An 18809-nucleotide genomic window follows, 5' to 3' on the forward strand; every position below is an offset into this window, starting at 1 on the left:
TCTCAAATTAGTCATGTATTTCAAGTTATGTTCAAGTCACGTTATGTTACGTCAGGATTTCAGTCCTTTCGTATTCTAGTCACGTTTCATCTTAAGTTACATTCAGTTTCGTGGGGTCCACAACAACTGTGGCACACGAAATATGGGGTCACAGCAATTGTGACGCATACACTATGTAAGACACAACAATTGTGACACGTAGAATACATGGAGCCACAACAACTGTGGAGTGTGTATTTAACTGCATTGTGACGCGTAGAATACATGGGGCCACAACAACTGTGAAGTATGTATTTAACTGTATTGTGACGTGTAGAATACATTGGGCCACAACAACTATGGAGTATGTATTTACACGTAGAATACATGGGGCCACAACAATTGTGGAGTATGTATTTAACTGCATTGTGATGTGTAGAATACATGGAGCTACAACAACTGTAGAGTATGTATTTACACGTAGAATACATGGGGCCACAACAACTGTGGAGTATGTATTTTTCATGTTAAGTCAAGTTTCAGAACAAATTCATGATAAGTCAAGTTTCAGATCAAGTTCACGTCAAGTCAAGTTTAGTTCACGTTTCAATTTAAGTTATATCAATTATGCTATGTACATGGGGTCACAACAACTGTGGAGTATGTATTTTTCATGTTAAGTCAAGTTTCAGAACAAGTTCATGTTAAGACAAGTTTCAAATCAAGTTCATGTCAAGTCAAGTTCAGTTCACGTTTCAATTTAAGTTATGTCAATTATGCTATGTTGTACGTCAAGTTATGCTTTAATTACTTATGAATTTGATTATACATTCATGTTTTTACTGTCATCCATGCATCATTAGCTTGTGTGAAAGCTTTTGTTAACTTACTGAGATTTGTAATCAAATATCACTGTGGTAGTCCTAACTACCATTCCTCTCGAATGGTAGATCTTGTTACAGGACCTGAAAAGAGGATCAAGAGCTAACCAACTAGATACAGTTGACTAAGCGACGGTGCGACATCAATGTTAATATAGTAGTTAACGTAAATTACTACTTGTAGGATGAAGTTGCATCTCTAGTACTTTTTGGATCATAACCATTTTGGACTAGTGTTGTGATCTTAGTTGTTCAATGGGTTTTTATGTATGAAGTATGTTTTAAGCATTTGAGATATTTTCAATTTGGTGCATAATATTATTAAAGAAAAAATTTATCCGTTGCGAATATTGCATATTGTTAGATGTATGTTAGAAACATTGCATCTTATATGTCATGAATGGGGGCAGGTAACCTTGTGTTGCATGTCTCGACGCTTCAAATGTCCGTCCGATCCCAAACAAAATTTGGGGGCGTCACAAAATCTGTCCCATATATATCACCTTCTTTCCTTGCTGCAAAGTTGTTTTATAGGATGGAGTTTCTTGCATCTTCCAGAAACGCATGATACTCATATTTATCTGTTCTATGAAATGGGGAATGCCAAATGTTTATTGTCAATAGACAACGTTAATTTCTCTAATATTTTAAAATATAAAATTTTATACACCATACTACCATCTCACTTACGTCATATTAAGTAAAATGTGGCACATTTACCATCATTGACGTATTTTAAAATAGATCAATGCTTTAGGTTAATTGACGTATTTTAATTAATGTTTTTCAAAATATTTATTGTATAGTAGATTTATGCTTAATTTAGATACAGAAATAGTTTCATCTCATTTCATTTCATTTTATTATTACAAATTTTTCAAATTTCTATACAAAATGTAATAATCAATTCAATTTTTTTAAATCTTAAAATAATAATAATATTAAAAAAATAATATTATAACAATATTTTATTTAATTTCTAATTTTTATCTGAAACCATCTTACATCATCTCATCTCATTAACCAAACTACACCTTAATGTATTGCTTATGAATTTATTTTTTTAATATCTCTTTAAAACTATATAGCACTTCTCTTACCCGTATTTGTATATTTCAAATTTATACTAATATTCTTAAGCATACAAATGCAGCAAGGAATCAAGACAATGAGAACGAACGGTATAATATTGTTACCGTATGGTCTGATATGTGGGTTGTGGTCGGTGCTGGTCCGTGCTATTTCCGGACTGTATGTTTACGAGGAGCATAAAGTAAAACCAAAAAAGAAAAGAAGAAGGAAAAGGCAGAACATGATTATTCTTTACGGTTGTTGATTCTTTAATGTTTTGATGGTACCCTCGGTTACAGCGTGTGACACCGACCGGTGGCTGTCCGGTTGGATTTTATCATTTTAGGACCACATCTACAAAACTGTGTGCATCGAACCGCTTGCCCATACCCTAACCATCAGGCATGGTCTCCCCCCCATCATGGATTATAACAAACACACCTGTAACTGTTCATTATTTTATATTTGTTGTATAAACCATGTAATTCCCCTTATTTAATTTCTTTTTCTTTTTCTTTTTTCATTTTTTTATGATAAGGACTTAAATATTGGCCATGGGTCTTGATAATTTTATGAAGAATACACAAAGAGAGGCAAATCATGGTCTCTCATGCATGGAACCACATGGAAGTAAGTCTCTTAATATTCTAGTAGTGAAAATTAACTAAAACATAAGTAAAATGTGAAACTTAAACTCATTGTTCTAATTTCATATCAAATCATTAATTATTTTAAAAACTTAAGTCGATCGAAATATGTAAATGTAGTATGCAGATTTTACAATATAACATATGTAATGTGTTTATCTCGTTACTTAAAACTCTTCGTGAAGATTATGGGCTTATGATGTTCTTTAAAAATTAAAGTATATGTTAACAACAAAACCCATCTTTCTCTCCTCAATCGCTGTTCAGAAAATGGCTAAGGTCTAGTGGTTGAAACCTTAGACAATTCGAAAGGACCATACCATGCCGCGTGACAAAATGCCGGTGGGAGTTGCTCATTGTAAAATCTATCTATTCAGAATAGTGCGGGGCACATGGAGAAATTTCCGAAATAAACCATAATTTAGGCCATCCACTTTATTATTTTCCCTAGAATGCCGATAATATCCATCCTCTCAATGCCCAAGGACACGTTCCGAGATGGTCAAAGATGGACTTTTAGGCTGCTTTCCAACTTCGTAGTTTCCCATCTAAATGGGAATTTGAAGAGTAATTAATGCGTAATTTGACTAATTACAACTTTTACACTGTAAAGCCAGGCTTAATCAAATCTACACGCACGCTCTCTCTTACACACACACACATGCACAAGCACCTTACCTTCTCCTTTTTCAAGATTCAAAAAAGTTTCAAACCACGAAGCTCTAGCTCTAGGAACTAAACTAGCCCTAGATTTGCATTGAATAAACTAATGCAATAACCTTCATTTTGATCAGGTCATCATGTTAAGTGCTTTTTCAAAAGCATGGGCATCTTTTCTAATGCACGGCGGGATGACGAAAGCGTAGCCGCTGGACCAAAGAGATCCGGCCATCCATATTATTCTCGTATGAAGCACTCCCAATAAACAATTGAATTAAACAACTTGTATTGTCAGTGTTTGGATAAGAAGAAACATATTTGTAAAGAGAAATGATATTTGTAGTCGTAATTGAATAAATGACATCCAATCATTTTAAAAAAAATAAATTAATATAAGATCTACATAAAAAAAAAATTAATTTTTTAATCGTAGATTAAGAAAACTTCAAATCTCTATCCAGTCCTTCTCAACGTCTCCTTCTTCTGTTTAAAAGATTAGAAACATTTGCTTTTATTTTTAATTTTCAAAAAAATAGATATGATATTTGAATATGATCTTTGAGTAAGAGAGAGATTATAAATATGTTGAGAAAATGAGAGATCCGGATATTGAAACTGGACTTATAGGTAATTAGAAGCAAGACACGAGGGTAACCGTGGGATCATGATTTATTCTTGGGTTGAAGACAGGACAGTGAGGTGAGGAGCTTACCGACACGCTCCACGAGATGGGAACATATGGATAGGGATGATGTATGGCTTATGCCTAAAGGTTGGGACTTGGGTACGGGGGAGATAATAATTCAGTCAAAGACCGGCACGTTTTCCCAAATTACCCCTTATAATGAATTTGTTTCTTTTTCTTTATTTAAACCCAAAAGCATGTGAGCCATCAAAAGCTGATGCAAGCAAGGCCCAGAAACCCATCAATGAAATAAAAGCTCTAATCATTGCTGATATGAAATTTAAAGATCCATGAAGAGGTCCCACACTTTTGCTTTCTCCTTTGATTGGGTTGCATTTCTGTTCCATGTTCGAAAATTCGAATCCTTGGTAATTGACTGTTTAAAGCTTAGAATTATAAAAGCATGCGTGAAAAAATTGGATGGACTGTACATGCACACACAATCCCCAACTGTAGAGGCATGAGCTTTTTTTATGGATGTTCCATAATAGGAAGGTTGGAAGATTTTTTTTTATGGTTGAACACAGCAAGTAGCCGACTGAGCTTGTTTGTTATCTGTCAGCCTCTAGATCATGACTACTCATCTGCTGCATAGAGATTTGAAGTGAAATTTGAAAGCATGCAACCGTTTTGACATATATGCCTCTACCATTTATGGAAAATTGGCAATTTTCTAAGTATTAAGGGGCAAATTAGGAGAAAATATACCCAAAGAAACATCAGTGATTATTTGGATGAATTATTTGGATGAAGAGAACTTCTCAATTTATCTTATTTTATTTTATTTAATTATTATAATTTTTTTAAACTTATGCATAAAATATAATAAATAATTTAAATTTTTTTAATTTTAAAATAAAAATAAAATTTTATTTAATTTTCAACTCTCACATCATCTTAACTCGACTTATCTCAATTAACTATATGAAGCTCCAATTAAAAGTAGTCTTTAAAAGGATCGTGATAATTCAGTGGAACTTACCAGGAAACTTCTTAGGAATTTGAATTGATGGGAAGCTAATGGCACTCAAATGCGTTAAACAAACAGCATTACCCGAGGAGTTGTGCTGGCAAACATTAAAATAAATGTTTTCGAAGTGTCTTGACCATGCTAAGAGAAACAAGGTCTCCAATTTTTTAATTGAAAGCAATAATCATCCGATTCTGCGGTATTTTTAAAGTATTAGTCTTTTTTAGGTAACACGATTTTGAGTCATGTATTTTCGGATCTAATATTAGGAAGAAAAAACAAGCCCTTTCATTTCATAAGGCATAATTCAATAACTGTTTCAGAAGAATTTACAGGACCTTTAGCTTTATCCTATTGTTGTTAACAATGAAGCAGAAAATCAAGCTTAGAGAATCATTTAAAACTGAAACAACCCCCCACCCCCCAAACATGTTCTTTCTGAATAACTAACTAGGAGGACCTCCTAGCAAGTAGCAACTGTAGCTCAGAAATCTTCCTCTTCATCTCGGGAAGAAGACCGCTGCATTCTAACACTGCTAATGCTATTTCTTGCTGCCATGATTTCATTCAGTGAAAGCCTCTTCTTTGGCATAGGCTCGGGTCTTTGCTTTGGTGCACTGTGAGACCTCAATTTGGCCTTAAAAGATTGTGTACTTGCCATATAGTTTGGGAAGTTTAGGTATGGTCTGAAGAAGCTGTCTCCGCAGACACTCTTGGCCGGTGTAGCCGGGGCATTAGACTGGATGGAATTACCAAACCGAGGAGTGCTCTGAGCAGTAGCGAACCTACATTCTTCACCAGTGAAGTACCATTCAAAGTCTTGAAAGTTTCGAGCAGGAATTGGACATGGAAGAGGTGATGAGATTGTTTGGTAAGGCAGGTCTTCACCACACTCAGAAAACACCGTGTTGATTCTCCTAGATCTTGATCTCGGTTTGTATGTGTCAATTTCCACAATTTTTGGGCTATCGTCGAATGCATTCACTGAAGCTTCATATGATGCCGATAACCTCTTGCTGTGAAATTCACTTCTTGCTTCGTCAAACCTCTCCTGGAATCATAAACAAATCAATTAGATGCTAACTTTTACACCATATACACACACACACACAAGGAATCGGTCTTACAATAGATCTTCGGTGTCGAATTTCAGGATGAAATCTGTTCTCTTTGTTGAGAGAACGACAGGCACGTTGTGAGCGAACTGCGGCTTGAGCTCTTATAAGAGCTTGCATGCTATGAAGGGTTGCAGTAGCCCGTTTTCGGACAAGATAGCCTCTAACAAGAGCCTGTAATTTGACGAGTCCTTTCAGAGCTCGAAGCGCTTTTCGGGCCTGACAGTGAACGGAAACTTTCAGTAAAAGATTACGAATCTTCTGTAACAAAATAAAGGGTAATCTTTTCATAATTCATAAATGTCACGGTTCCATACATAACTTGGTATACGGGACAAGGCGCCTAAAAAGCATGACATTTATTTAGTACCCCAAGAACAACATGTGGAGAACGCAAAGCAGTGCAAAGTACAGAAGAAAAAGCACAATAAGAAACAGGAAGACCCATCTAAGAACCAAAAAAATTAAATCGTCGAAGGAACAAGCACCCAAATTGAATCATGAAAAGCAAAAGGAATAACAGAGATGACCCAGATCGTAAAAAACAAACTTTCAAAATTCAAAATTTCAGATTCTCAGAATATCAGCATAGGGGATCAAATGGGAAAAAGAACTAAAAGCGAGGCAAAATTATTAGCCAAGTCAACATTAAAGTGAACAACACATGTACCATCTTATTGACCCACGAGCACTTGTACTGTTCCATTGGCATTTTCAAATTAGTTTTCATACTTTTGAGAAAGAAATTGCACCAACGAAAACAGTAGTTGCAATGACACACTTATGAGACTGCAACAGACATGTCTAGAGGGATTACATCACAATGTGAAAAAACACAATCACATCGAAAACAGAAAAGATTTGGAATACTTGATTAGTGCAGTTAACCCTGTGAGATCAATGAGGTTCTAAAGACGATAGAAAATAGACAAAATTGGAGACCTACTTACCAAACAACCCCTAAAAACAGTCTGAATCTTCACAGCAGCCCACCTTTCCCTCCCTCCAGCAAACAAAGTTCCCCGTCCCTGGCTTGTCAGCCGGACAACCGCCACCGCTGCTTGTGCAGCGGCAACTGCAGCATCAGCTGCGGCTGCTGTGGCAGCAGCCACGGCAATTGCATGCTTGTTCTGCTCCTTCTCTGACTCAGTAATGTAGGATCTTAGCCAAGCCGCATCGGTGGCTGGCAGTTTACCCGAAGTGCTCGCCGGAGACTGAGCAACCGCGCTAGAATCTCTTAGCGACTTGCCAAAACTCCACCTTTTCTTTTCCCTCCGGTCTCCAGTCAATTGACTTGAATTTTCGACATGAGCCTTCTCCTTCTTCATTCCCAACAAGCCTTTCAACCATCTTGTAGCCTTTCCCATATTTTCTCTATCTCTAGTGACTTTGGAGTGACAAACTAGAGAGAGAAAATAAACAGCCAAAAAGTCCAAAGAGAAATAAAATGTTAGGTACAAAGTCAAAATCTTAGGTGGGGTTTCCCTAACCACTAACAAGTCCCCGTCTTTTCCCTCTCAAAAATTTGAATTGAAAATCAGAGCTAAACAAGCCCAGCAAATCCTAGACAAACAAATGCAATAACAACAAATCCTTCAATGAGCTAGAAGCTAAGAGAGGGAACGGCGTTTCAGGAATAAAAAAGCGAGTGAGAGAGACCAAAATATTTCAAAAACTATGACCAAACCCAGGTGTTGTTTATTGAGATGAAAAGTTTGTACGAAAGAGAGAGAGTGAAGGGAGGGAGGGAGGGAGGGAGAGAAAGGAGAGAGAGGGGGGGGGGGGGGGGGGGGTGTGTTTCGCGGAGGGGAAGAAATGATCTGTAAGATCTCTAGAATCTTTACAGGTTTGAAGCAGGGAAGTGATGTGAGCAAAGTGTGGATCATACGGATCACAATTAACAAAACAGAAGGCATCCAAACCTTAAAAACAAAAAAACTTAGATGAAGATTGGATTTTTTATATTTTGAAAAGAAATTCTGACAGCTCCTCGTGAAGAACTGTGTTACAAGACAAAAAGATGTCACAGAAAGATACAGGGGGCTCAAACCCGTTAAAATATAAAGTTTCAGAAACTACCCCCATGTAAACAAACAAGAATTACAGACAAAAGGCATAACGATTAAAAAGTGAAGCCGAAGAAATAATCAAAGAGGAAAAAACTCACCCACCTTGTAAAATTCAAAAACAGCGCCGAATTCACACCCAACTTCCTCCAATGCTAAAAACTTGGCCAGCCTACAGAAAGCACAGCCACTCCCTTTTCTTCCTCTCTCCCTCAAATTTCTCACAAAGAAAGATTTTTCTCTTATTCTCTCTCTTAACTTTCTGGAGCAACGTGTACTCCTTCCTACAAATGAAAAGTACCCACTGACAATCCCGTGAATCGCTTCACTTTTTATTATGCTTCACTTTCAAACCGCTTTCGAGTATACTCTCTCAGTGTCTGTGTCCGTCTCTTTCCCTCTGACTCTTTGATATCTTCTACAGCTCTCAAAGCCATAATTTGCTCTCATATCCCTGTCTCTCTCTTGTACGAGTGCACTGAAGAGCCATTAAAGCTTATACCCACTAAAAGGGCTATTTTATTAGCTTCTCTTTGTCCCAAATAAGACGACCAAAAAAGGCTGAAACTTCGCTTTCTTTTTTGGGTTGGAGAACGTCTTTCAGTCTCCGTATCACTCAGAGTGATTCCAGAAAATTTTGCCCAATGTACCTTCCATGATTCCTACCTCAATCTCTCTGCCATTGTTCCTGCAGGAAAATCTCTGAAACAAGGCCTTGGGTTGAAAAAGGGCCTCTGTCCTTGTGTATGCAATTAAAGCAAATCCAAATTGATATGGAAACAACGCAATAAATGTTGGGTTTTCATATTTTTAAATTCTTGGAATCCTCGTTACCAAATAAACGATGTTCAGGATGTTACAAATGTAAGTCCGGAGCCACTGGGATAGGAATCAGGACCACTTGGATACAATGGATAGGATGCTTACCTTACCTACAAGTGAAAATTCGGGTTTAGTAGCTGATTTGAAAGGATTTGATCAATGTGGACAGAAATTTGGCTGACATCGACAGCAACTCAAGGAAAAGATAATAAGATATTGGGCGGATTCCTTCTTATATTTTATGACCTAATTTCCTTCTACGCCTTCTTAATATTTTGAACTGACTATTTTTAAACAAAAATTTTATGTCACTTTTGAGTAATTTTTGTGTAATTATTAATGTGATTGTCTGCTTTATTGTTTTAATATAAAATAATTATTTTAATCAATCATATTATTGAAGTGTATAAAAAATATGCAAAATCATTATATATAACAGAACTCATTTTTAAATTATCTCATCCCTTATTTTACCACCAACTAATATTAGTTAATGGCATCATTTCATAAAGATGTATAAACTAAGTTTTGAATTTGACAATAGACTTCTAAGAAATATATTACAAATTGGTTAAAATACCAATAAATAAAAATTCATATGTCATTTGAAGTCACATAAACAAATGAAGAAAGAATAATAGTCAAAGAGGATAATGTCTATCATTTATCCTAACTGAAAATCAATTGAATGGGATCATTCCCTATGTAAAAAATAGCAACTAACTTAAATTTTAATCCTTGAAATCGTTTTCTCCACGTCATCTAATCAGTTTAAAAGGATATCATATTTCTCTCTTTAAAAATCAGAAGGACATCATGATTTGATAATAGCAATAGTGATGAGGATGATGATGATATAGCAACCTTGGGCTCTAGTGGCAGCCTCGGTAACGGCTCAGCATTTGAGCCCTGGTTGTCTCCCATGCAGTCCACACCGGTCCATAAAAAAAATCGGCCTTTTTAAAAACTTCATTTGGGCCCTCTTATTAAAAAAAAAAAAAAAAAGGTATTTGAGTTGGGCCAAGTGCCTCCGAGTCAAGAGTGTGAAGAACAGAAAGCACTTCGTAATGGCAAATAGTGTTATAGTGGGAATAAACTGAGCTACCTTGCAAGTGGGGCAAATAGTGTTATTCAACTTCTTATTTTTTATTTTCTAAAATTCTATAAACTATCTTTTATTATGATCGTAAATGTTAAAAATTTAATCAAATTAATATTTAACAGTTACGTGACTTTTAGATCAATAATTAGATTTTTAATATTTTATCTCAAATTATTTAATTATTATTTATAAATTATATTATTATTATTATTTACAAATTTATCATCTAATCTAATCGAATCCCAATAGATAAAGTAGTTCTGAAAAAGGGGTGAAAATAACTGTCCATAGATTTGCAGAGCCTAATCCCTCTTCTATACAATTGAATCCACCTCTACATTCATTTCAAGGCAATTATGAAATCTAAAGATCCGAATCAATCACCCCCATGGGCCAATCAGATCACTTTTCCAATTGGACAAAAGAATCCGCACAAAAATGCCGTCCCCCGTTACCGCAACGCCCCGTTTTTAGGTTTAAACAACAACATCTAGACGAAAAATATCCCCTGTTTGGAAAAAAATCCCATCCCCAGCCACCTCTCTCTCTCTCTCTCTCTCTCGCCGACCCAATCTCTCCCTTTCCGACATCGTTTAGGTCTCTCTCTCTCTCTCTCTCTCTCTCTCTCTCCGTTGTTGTGTCTTGGTTTTGTTTCCTTGTTCTATTAGATCTCGTATTCCCGATTTCCTTTACGTATTTTTCAACGCCTTTGGTTCTCGATCTCCTCAATTTTCTCTGCATTATCTGGGAAAACTTTCTTTATATGCCTTCTGTGTTTCCTCCTTGTTATTTGTTCCTTCAATTCCAGATTGTGTCCTTAAATTGCTTTCAAATTTTCTTTTTTTAGTTTCATGTTTCCAATCTCCCATGTCGTTTCTTCAATTTTAGGGTTTTGATTTTTCGACTACCTTTCTTTCCTATATGCGATTGTCTGATTTCACGAATATCTCGGGTTTTAGGTATTAGTATTTTCGGATTTTAAAAAAAGTTTTGGGGTGCGGTGATGGTGAGTTCAGAGGGGCTGAGTCCTCCGCCGGCTTCGGCATCGAAGCAACACGGCGTGACGAAGCCAATATCAACGGCGGGACCCAGTGAAACCGACAGACAGAGAAATAAAGAACTGGAGAAGGTTTGCATTCTCTTTCTTGTTTTAAGAGAAAAATCTGTTCTCTAATGTGTTCATGTTTTGTGCTAAAATCTTGGTTTCTTGGTGTGAAAGTTCTTGGTGGATGCTGGGCTTTACGAGAGAAAAGAGGAAGCTGCCAAGAGAGAGGAGGTTCTTGGTCGAATTCGTCAGGTGAGATCACTCAATTCCTTTTAACGGGAAGTTGGATTTTTGGGGTAAAATTGCGAATTGAATGCCAGTGGGACCTAACAAGTCTCTACCTAGAAGAATCACAAATTTTTATTTTAAAAAGTGCGTTATCAAAGTTAGGCTGGTATTTAAGTTGTAGAATGGCAGAGGAAAAATATGAGTTTGGAATTTCAGGAGCTCACCCTTCCATGAAATAATTTATTTGATTTCTGGGGTGGGAGCCCATTAAGACAGCAACAAACATACAGAAGACGAAACAATTGTATAATCAGTGGAACCCGGTAAGCCATGATTAGTTTGGAAAAGACGAGGAAAAGTGGTGATCATTGCTAATCTGAACATTATGGTTTTACTAAATTTTGTTATATAGACAGCAATGTCAGATGATGAGGTTGACGAGAATCCATGGTGTGATTTATCGTCTGAATCATCTTTGAGAATCAAAATCTGATGTGTATATCGGTCCTGCCATCAGGATATCAAGATTCTTTTCTTGGTAAAAATTTAGCTACCTAATCGGAAAGGGCCATGTGTTTTCATAGTTAACGTTATGCACACTTTACCAAGTCCCTATACCATCAAAATCAATCAGCTCTAGTTGCATCTTTCACAAACACCATTGGGCCATTTCTCAATGGTTACCATGACCTATTGACTACATAATCAAACGGTGATCGTCAACTCTTTCAAGACTAACTTTACGATTTTGGAAGGAGAAGCAAAGGAGCTGATGGTTTGTGGAGTAAGTTGGAGTATTGAAATTTAAGGTAAACAAATAAATGCCAGTGTGGCCGACAGTAAGTGTAATCTATCTATTTGGAGCCTGGTGGAGACTAGGGAAATAGCTATCATCCAGGTTTGGTAAGGGGGTGAGATGGAAAAAGTTTCCAAGTTGGTTATTTATTGTGAAGACTATTAAGGACACGCATAACTTTTTTGGAATTGTTTGGCATCACTCTACTTTCATTTCTTTTCCTTTTTATTATTGTTTTGGGGGCAGCCCCTTCTGTTTATGTTTTTGGTGACACTAGGAATTTTAATAATGTTGGTTTGTGGGGATTGCTGAAATAAGTTTTTACTGGGTAATGATTGAATACGCACTAACTTCATTACATACCTTTATATGACATGCTGTTATATTGAGGGAGGTGTTACACTTTATATTTGATGAATTTTATTAATGTTTCACTTTACACTTCATTACAAGTCTTGAATGATCTTGCATCTTTTTTCAAGAGTAGAGTTCAAGGGATCTCAATCAATGGTTTTGAATAAATAAATAACTTTTTGACAGACAAAGTAAAGTGTGACGCTCAGTTTAGATGGAATGATATTTTTTTGAAAGTAACGACTTGTCAAAAAAAAAAAAAAATTGAGATTAATGATGTTGACTAGTGCTATAGATTCTTACTATAGACAACTTGATGAAACGTGACATTATGGTTATGGACTGGTGCTATATATGCAAGAAGAGTGGAGAGTCCACTGACCATCTATTACTACATTGTGAGATTGCCATGACCTTGTGGAATGAAGTCTTTACTCAATTGGGGTTAGCTTGGGTGATGCCAGCTTATTGGAGAGCTATTTGGGGCAACTCTCAAATTGCATCCATATGGAAGATGATACCTATATGTCTCTGGTGGTGCATTTGGAGGGAGCGGAATGCAAGAAGCTTTGAAGACCAAGAGCGATCACTAGATGAGCTTAGAAATTTGTTTTTCAATACTTTACTACATTATCGTAATTGATTTCCATGGCATGTCTTTTCATGAATTCCTTGTATCTCTAAACTAGCTCCCCTAGGCGTTGCTCTTGTATATGTCTTGTATACTTGGGCATGTGTCTTTTCTTTTGATCAATAAAAATTTGTTTACTGATAAAAATAAAAAATAAAAAATTGATGTTGATATTATTAAAAATCTGAGAATGAATTTAACAACTCATTTTATGCAATACAATTGAAATTCATATGTTTTTTTTTACACTGATATTCTGATTTGTGGTTATTTTCAACTTTGCGTGCTAATTAGTGGTAAAAGTTATGTTTATATTAGATTGTAAAAGATTGGGTGAAGCAACTTACTCGGCTGAGAGGATACACTGATCAAATGGTGGAGGATGCAAATGCTGTCATTCTTACTTTTGGTTCTTATCGACTTGGGGTGAGTATGCTGTTTATGGTTTGAATCCATTTTGGTGAATTAAATTGTTTCCTTGAAACAACGCTCTAGACCATTCAGTTTCCTTTCCTTTCATTATCTCGATCATCATACTTCTGCTCTTCAAAAAAATTTTATTGTAGTATGGTTTGTTGATGCATTTGATGTTCTTTTGTAAGATGATCCTCCCAAATTATCTGCAAAGCAAACTGAAGGTAGATTCTTGACAGGTACATGGTCCTGGGACTGACATAGACACGTTGTGTGTGGGGCCATTATATGTGAATCGGGAGGTAATAATATAAATTTGGGCAATTTCTGTTATGGCTATTGGACTCTTCATTTCAGTATTTGCATCTAATTCTTTCTTGTTTTCACCAGGAAGACTTCTTCTTTAGATTGCATAACATCCTGGCAGAAATGGAAGAAGTCACAGAACTGCAACCAGTTCCAGATGCTCATGTCCCAGTAATGAAATTCAAGTTTGATGGAATATCCATTGATCTTCTTTATGCAAGTATTTCTCTCCTAGTTGTACCAGAAGTAAGTTCAGAGCACTAAATGTTCTGTTAACCATGTCAATTTTTGTTCCACGTCTAGCTGCCAATTTGTAACTCGGTGTTCTCAGTTGTATACTTCAAGTCTTCATGTGTACTTGGGTTATGCCTTGTTACTTTCTTCAATAAAATTCTATTTTACTAAAAAAATGCGTCGCCAATTTTGTCTAGCCAAAATGATGCATTATGTAAAGACAGCTTTTAGAAATGTTTCTTGGGTAGTAACAGTTGAATTTATTTTTTTGTGTGAGATCTTCCCTTAGCCTGATTATGGAGTATATGGATGAGAAGCTTTAAGAAAGGGCGCTCTCTCTTTCTCTTGACTGTCAGACCAAAGAAAGTTATCTTCTCTCTGTTGTGGTTTAAATCAACTGCATATATATTTCAAATTTCTGTAAATTCAGTTCCCACAGTTATTTGTTGCACTTGGATGATTAGCTCCTTTCATGGTGTAGAATTGAGCTTAGAGCCTGTTTGGGATTGAGATTGAAAGTTTAAAAAGTGCTTTTTACTATTTAAAAGCTCTTTTAAAGAAAAAATGATATGTTTGGTAAATTTATAAAAAGTGATTTAATCACCTAAAAAAGCTGAAAGCCTACTTTTTTAAAAAGTACCAAATTGAAGCTTCTATCGAAAATCTCCTGTAAATAACTGTGTATATATATTTACTTAAAAAAAAAAAACTGTATATTTTTAAAAAAATTAATGTAACTAACTTTAAAAGTACTTTAGATACATGTTTATCAAACAATAAACAGCTTTTGAAGTACAAAGTTTATTATTGAAGTTATAAGCTATAAGCCCTAAAGCTATAAGTTATATTTCCCACCGCAATCCCAAACATGCACTTAGTTTGAACCCTAGAGGTGCATAATGTTTTGATTAAAGATCTTGTTGCACACTTTTTCTTAGTTACTTTGCCCATTCCTTTTGCCTTTTTTTACTCTTGGTTTTCTGTAAACTTCAATAAATTTGTTTGTCTGACATTACCGTTGTGCAGCGTTGCTTAATATCATAGATTGCTAATAGCTGTGGCTGTGTATGTAACTTACAACAAAAATATGACAATTAGTTGCTCTATTAAATTATTTTGACGTGTACTGTTTTATGTTAAGTTTGTCAATTTGTGGGCTTCTTTTAGCTTCAGAGTGCTTGATCTTTTGGATTTATCCAAGGTAACAAATGTGTCAACAGGACTTGGATATCTCTGATGTCTCTGTATTGTCCAATGTTGATGAGCCCACCGTTCGAAGTCTTAATGGCTGCAGGGTTGCTGATCAAATTCTGAAGCTTGTTCCAAATGTTGAGGTGAAATGCGTCCTGCTGTTTTTAATGAGTAAAAAAAAATTGTTTCATATTGGTTTAGTGGTTAGTGTTTCGTTTTTAATTTCTATTTTTTAAAAATATTATTTCTATTTTGGGTCTGCCCATCACCTACTCTTTTGTGAATTGTAGCATTTTTGTACCACACTCCGGTGCTTGAAGTTTTGGGCCAAGAGGCGTGGTGTTTATTCCAATGTGAGTGACCTTTTACTTTCCCAATAATGTAATCATTTTGTTTTTTCACTTCTTTTAACCTTACTTGTGTGCATCTGTTCAGGTGACTGGATTTCTTGGGGGTGTTAACTGGGCACTTCTTGTAGCTCGTGTATGCCAGCTCTATCCTAATGCGGTTCCCAGTATGCTTGTTTCTCGATTTTTTAGGGTTTATACACAGTGGCGTTGGCCAAACCCTGTGATGTTATGTGCAATTGAAGAGGACAAACTTGGATTTTCTGTTTGGGATCCACGGAGGAACCCTCGAGACCGGACTCATCACATGCCCATCATAACGCCTGCTTACCCTTGCATGAATTCTAGCTACAATGTTTCGACAAGCACTCTCAGGGTTATGATGGAGCAGTTCCAACTTGGTAACGAAATTTGTGAGGTAAGAAGATTTATTGTGATGGAAGAAAACTTTTTTTTGGTTGTGTATGTCTTTCACTGTTTTGTATTTTGTGGTTCTTTTTTTGCCTAAATCCAGGAGATTGAACTCAATAAAGCCCAATGGAGTGCTCTGTTTGAACCATACTTGTTCTTTGAAAGCTATAAGAACTACCTTCAGGTAGACATAGTTGCGGCTGATGTCGATGACTTACTTGCTTGGAAAGGCTGGGTGGAATCCAGGCTGAGGCAATTGACTCTGATGGTAACATTGATGCCTTTTTTGTTGGTTTATGGCACAAAAAACCGGGTTGTTAAAATTCATGTAGTAGACAGCATATGGGTGAAGAGTTGTTTCTTTTATCCCTAATGCTATCAATTCTGTTTGCAGATTGAGCGAGACACCTTGGGGAAGTTGCAGTGCCATCCTTATCCTCATGAGTATGTGGATACATCCAAGCAGTGTGCCCATTGTGCTTTCTTCATGGGTTTGCAAAGGAAACAGGGGGAGATGATTCAAGAAGGTCAGCAGTTTGATATCCGTGGGACCGTAGATGAATTCAGGCAGTCTGTAAACATGTACATGTTTTGGAAACCAGGGATGGAAATTTATGTTTCACATGTTCGTAGAAAGCAGATCCCTTCATATGTGTTCCCTGATGGTTATAAACGATCTCGACCATCAAGGCCAACTGCCCAGCAGCAGGCCAATAAACCCTCTCATGAATATGGTGAAGTTGGTAGGACTGGCTCTGGTGAGAGATGCCTTAAGAGGAAAAACGATACTGATGTGCAAGGTATCCCTGAAAAACAGCGATCTATAACCCCTCAGAGTCAGGGTTCACTGTCTCCTGAGAATGGCTCCAGCGAGAGATGCCTTAAGAGGAAAAATGGTACTGATGTGCAAGGTATCCCTGAAAAAGGGCGATGTATTACCCCACAGAGAGAGGATTCAATTTCTCCTGAGATTATTACTGATAAGTTCAGTAGTGTGTCTCCAGAGCATTTGGCGTCTCATATGGTGGGAAACAAAACATTTGCTGAAACAAACAGAATATTGCAGGGTTATAATAGTAAGGTGAAAGGTCTTGCATCAAATGGATTGAGTACTGGGATTGAATCTGTTAGCCGAGAGCTGCGTTGGATTGACGGTGATAAAGGTTCTGCTAGGGAGCTAGCTGAAGCAGAAAAAGGGACGCTATGCCAAGAAACTGAGACTGCATGTGCATCAAATTCGAGCATAATAACAAATCCTACTAGTGAGGGCAGTTCTTGTGAGGATTCTGGATTTGTACCAGTGGCAGGTAGCAGTGTGGAAGAAAGCATTGGAGGGGCTAATAACCTGGGTTCTGCTCTGGGCGATTTGTGTGAAGCACATTCCATGTTGCCTTTGGAGGATGGGGGTGTTAATTGCGATGGAGTTTTGCGAGATGGATCACAGGAAGAGTTAGAGGTTTCGGATATAAGTTCCTTCACTTACCTTGATTTTCTATAAACTGTCATTTATTTCTATCCTAGTCATCTGCTCATTCTCTTCTTTGGCTGTTTGGCATTTTACTCTGCTGGTAGGATGATTTCTTATTTCATCAGTCTGACCCATAGATTGTAGAGTTTTAAGGTCCTTCACGAGTGCTGTACAATCTTAGAAGGTGGACAGTTGAGAATCGCACTTTAGAAGGGACTGTGTCTGAGTTCACAAATACATATATCTTTTGCCTAGTATTTTTTTCTTTACTTCTTGACTTATTTAATCTTGGGTATGTATTATGTTCTGACCAATCGTAACCTAATTTCTTGTATTTGTCTTTGTTTTTGAATGTGAAGCCAAATGCTGCACTTGAGATGGTGATAAATGCATCTGGTGGTGTGAACTCAGAAGCTGTGCAGAAACAAGTGATAAGGCATGTATTTTGAAATTTTAGATCTCCTATCCCGGGTTCTTCTTATATTGTCTGTCTTTATACTGCTTTCTTGTTTTTTTTTTTTTTTTTCCTCAGTAGCAGATTGAGTTTAACAACTACGGCATGAAAGATTAGAGATTGGATCAATGGCAATCTTTGGCTGTGAAGACATGTTGATCTGAACAGAAAGACAGAAAGCCAGCAGTTCCGGTAAGTGTGATTTTAATTGCTGGCTTTCATTTCTTTCGTTTTTTCAGGCATGCTTGCATGGCCTTCCTCGCAAAGTCAAAACTAATCAGCACCAACTAAAGAGCCCTGTGGGGTTAGTTCTGCCAGGCGTGTACAGTTTATAATGTTAAGAATTATACTCAAGTACTGGATGCTCTGGAGCTTGGCAGATGATCATAGGTTTGTTCTTTTTTTCTTCTTTCCAGCAGGCTTTGTTAAGAGCTTTAGTGTTTTGAACAAAGAAGTGTTTTGTTTTATAATTAGAACAAAAACCACTAAAAAAGAAAAAAAGAAGGTTGGGATTGTGTGGCAGGGTGTCGTAGTGTTGCTTGGTTAGATTGACTTATTGTTTTATTATATGCGAGGAGGGACTATGACGTGAGGCTAGGCTATTAACTTTGGTTGGGTGTGTGCTTCTTATCCAACCTTGTGTACACTTGCTGCTTTGCATTAAATATTACAATATTGAACTCTCTCTCTCTCTCTCTCTCTCTCTCTCTCTCTCTGTCTCTCTCTGCTTGTGATCATGGACCTTGCTGTCTGCATGTTGACGAAGTTATGCTTTGGTACAATCCATGAACACTGCTAGTAGCGATGCAACACTCTTGTTTCAGAGTCTTGGTATCTGATTAATGGAGTAACTGTTTTGACATGGGATTTCTAGAGTAGTTTTTGCTGGCTTTATTATATCCACACAGATTGGATGGAATTGAAGGCATGGT

General features: G+C 36.7%; 2 protein-coding genes across 4 annotated transcripts; one reads left to right on the forward strand and one right to left on the reverse strand.

Moving 5' to 3' along the window:
- Positions 1-5158: 5158 nt before the first annotated feature.
- LOC122281876 (protein IQ-domain 26-like) lies at positions 5159-8815 on the reverse strand. Of its 2 annotated transcripts, none has more exons than XM_043093725.1 (4): positions 8180-8815; positions 6959-7410; positions 6021-6227; positions 5159-5944 (listed from the first exon to the last, which is right to left on the reverse strand). In XM_043093725.1, the coding sequence occupies exons 2-4, from the start codon at positions 7373-7375 to the stop codon at positions 5378-5380; spliced, it is 1191 nt and encodes a 396-aa protein (XP_042949659.1). In that variant the 5' UTR covers positions 7376-7410; positions 8180-8815; the 3' UTR covers positions 5159-5377. The 2 variants fall into 2 exon arrangements, with proteins under 2 accessions (XP_042949659.1, XP_042949668.1); XM_043093734.1 differs by having other exon boundaries at positions 8176-8815.
- Positions 8816-10428: 1613 nt separating this feature from the next.
- Positions 10429-18562, forward strand: LOC122281887 (nuclear poly(A) polymerase 4-like). Of its 2 annotated transcripts, XM_043093747.1 has the most exons (13): positions 10429-10595; positions 10958-11127; positions 11218-11295; positions 13371-13478; positions 13706-13768; positions 13857-14018; positions 15227-15400; positions 15488-15550; positions 15633-15962; positions 16059-16223; positions 16350-17411; positions 17783-17859; positions 17956-18562. In XM_043093747.1, the coding sequence occupies exons 2-13, from the start codon at positions 11002-11004 to the stop codon at positions 17984-17986; spliced, it is 2439 nt and encodes an 812-aa protein (XP_042949681.1). In that variant the 5' UTR covers positions 10429-10595; positions 10958-11001; the 3' UTR covers positions 17987-18562. The 2 variants fall into 2 exon arrangements, with proteins under 2 accessions (XP_042949681.1, XP_042949689.1); XM_043093755.1 differs by having other exon boundaries at positions 10458-11127; positions 15227-15340.
- Positions 18563-18809: the final 247 nt, after the last annotated feature.

The sequence above is a fragment of the Carya illinoinensis genome, chromosome 1 (genome assembly GCF_018687715.1).
Source record: "Carya illinoinensis cultivar Pawnee chromosome 1, C.illinoinensisPawnee_v1, whole genome shotgun sequence".
Classification (NCBI taxonomy): domain Eukaryota; kingdom Viridiplantae; phylum Streptophyta; class Magnoliopsida; order Fagales; family Juglandaceae; genus Carya; species Carya illinoinensis.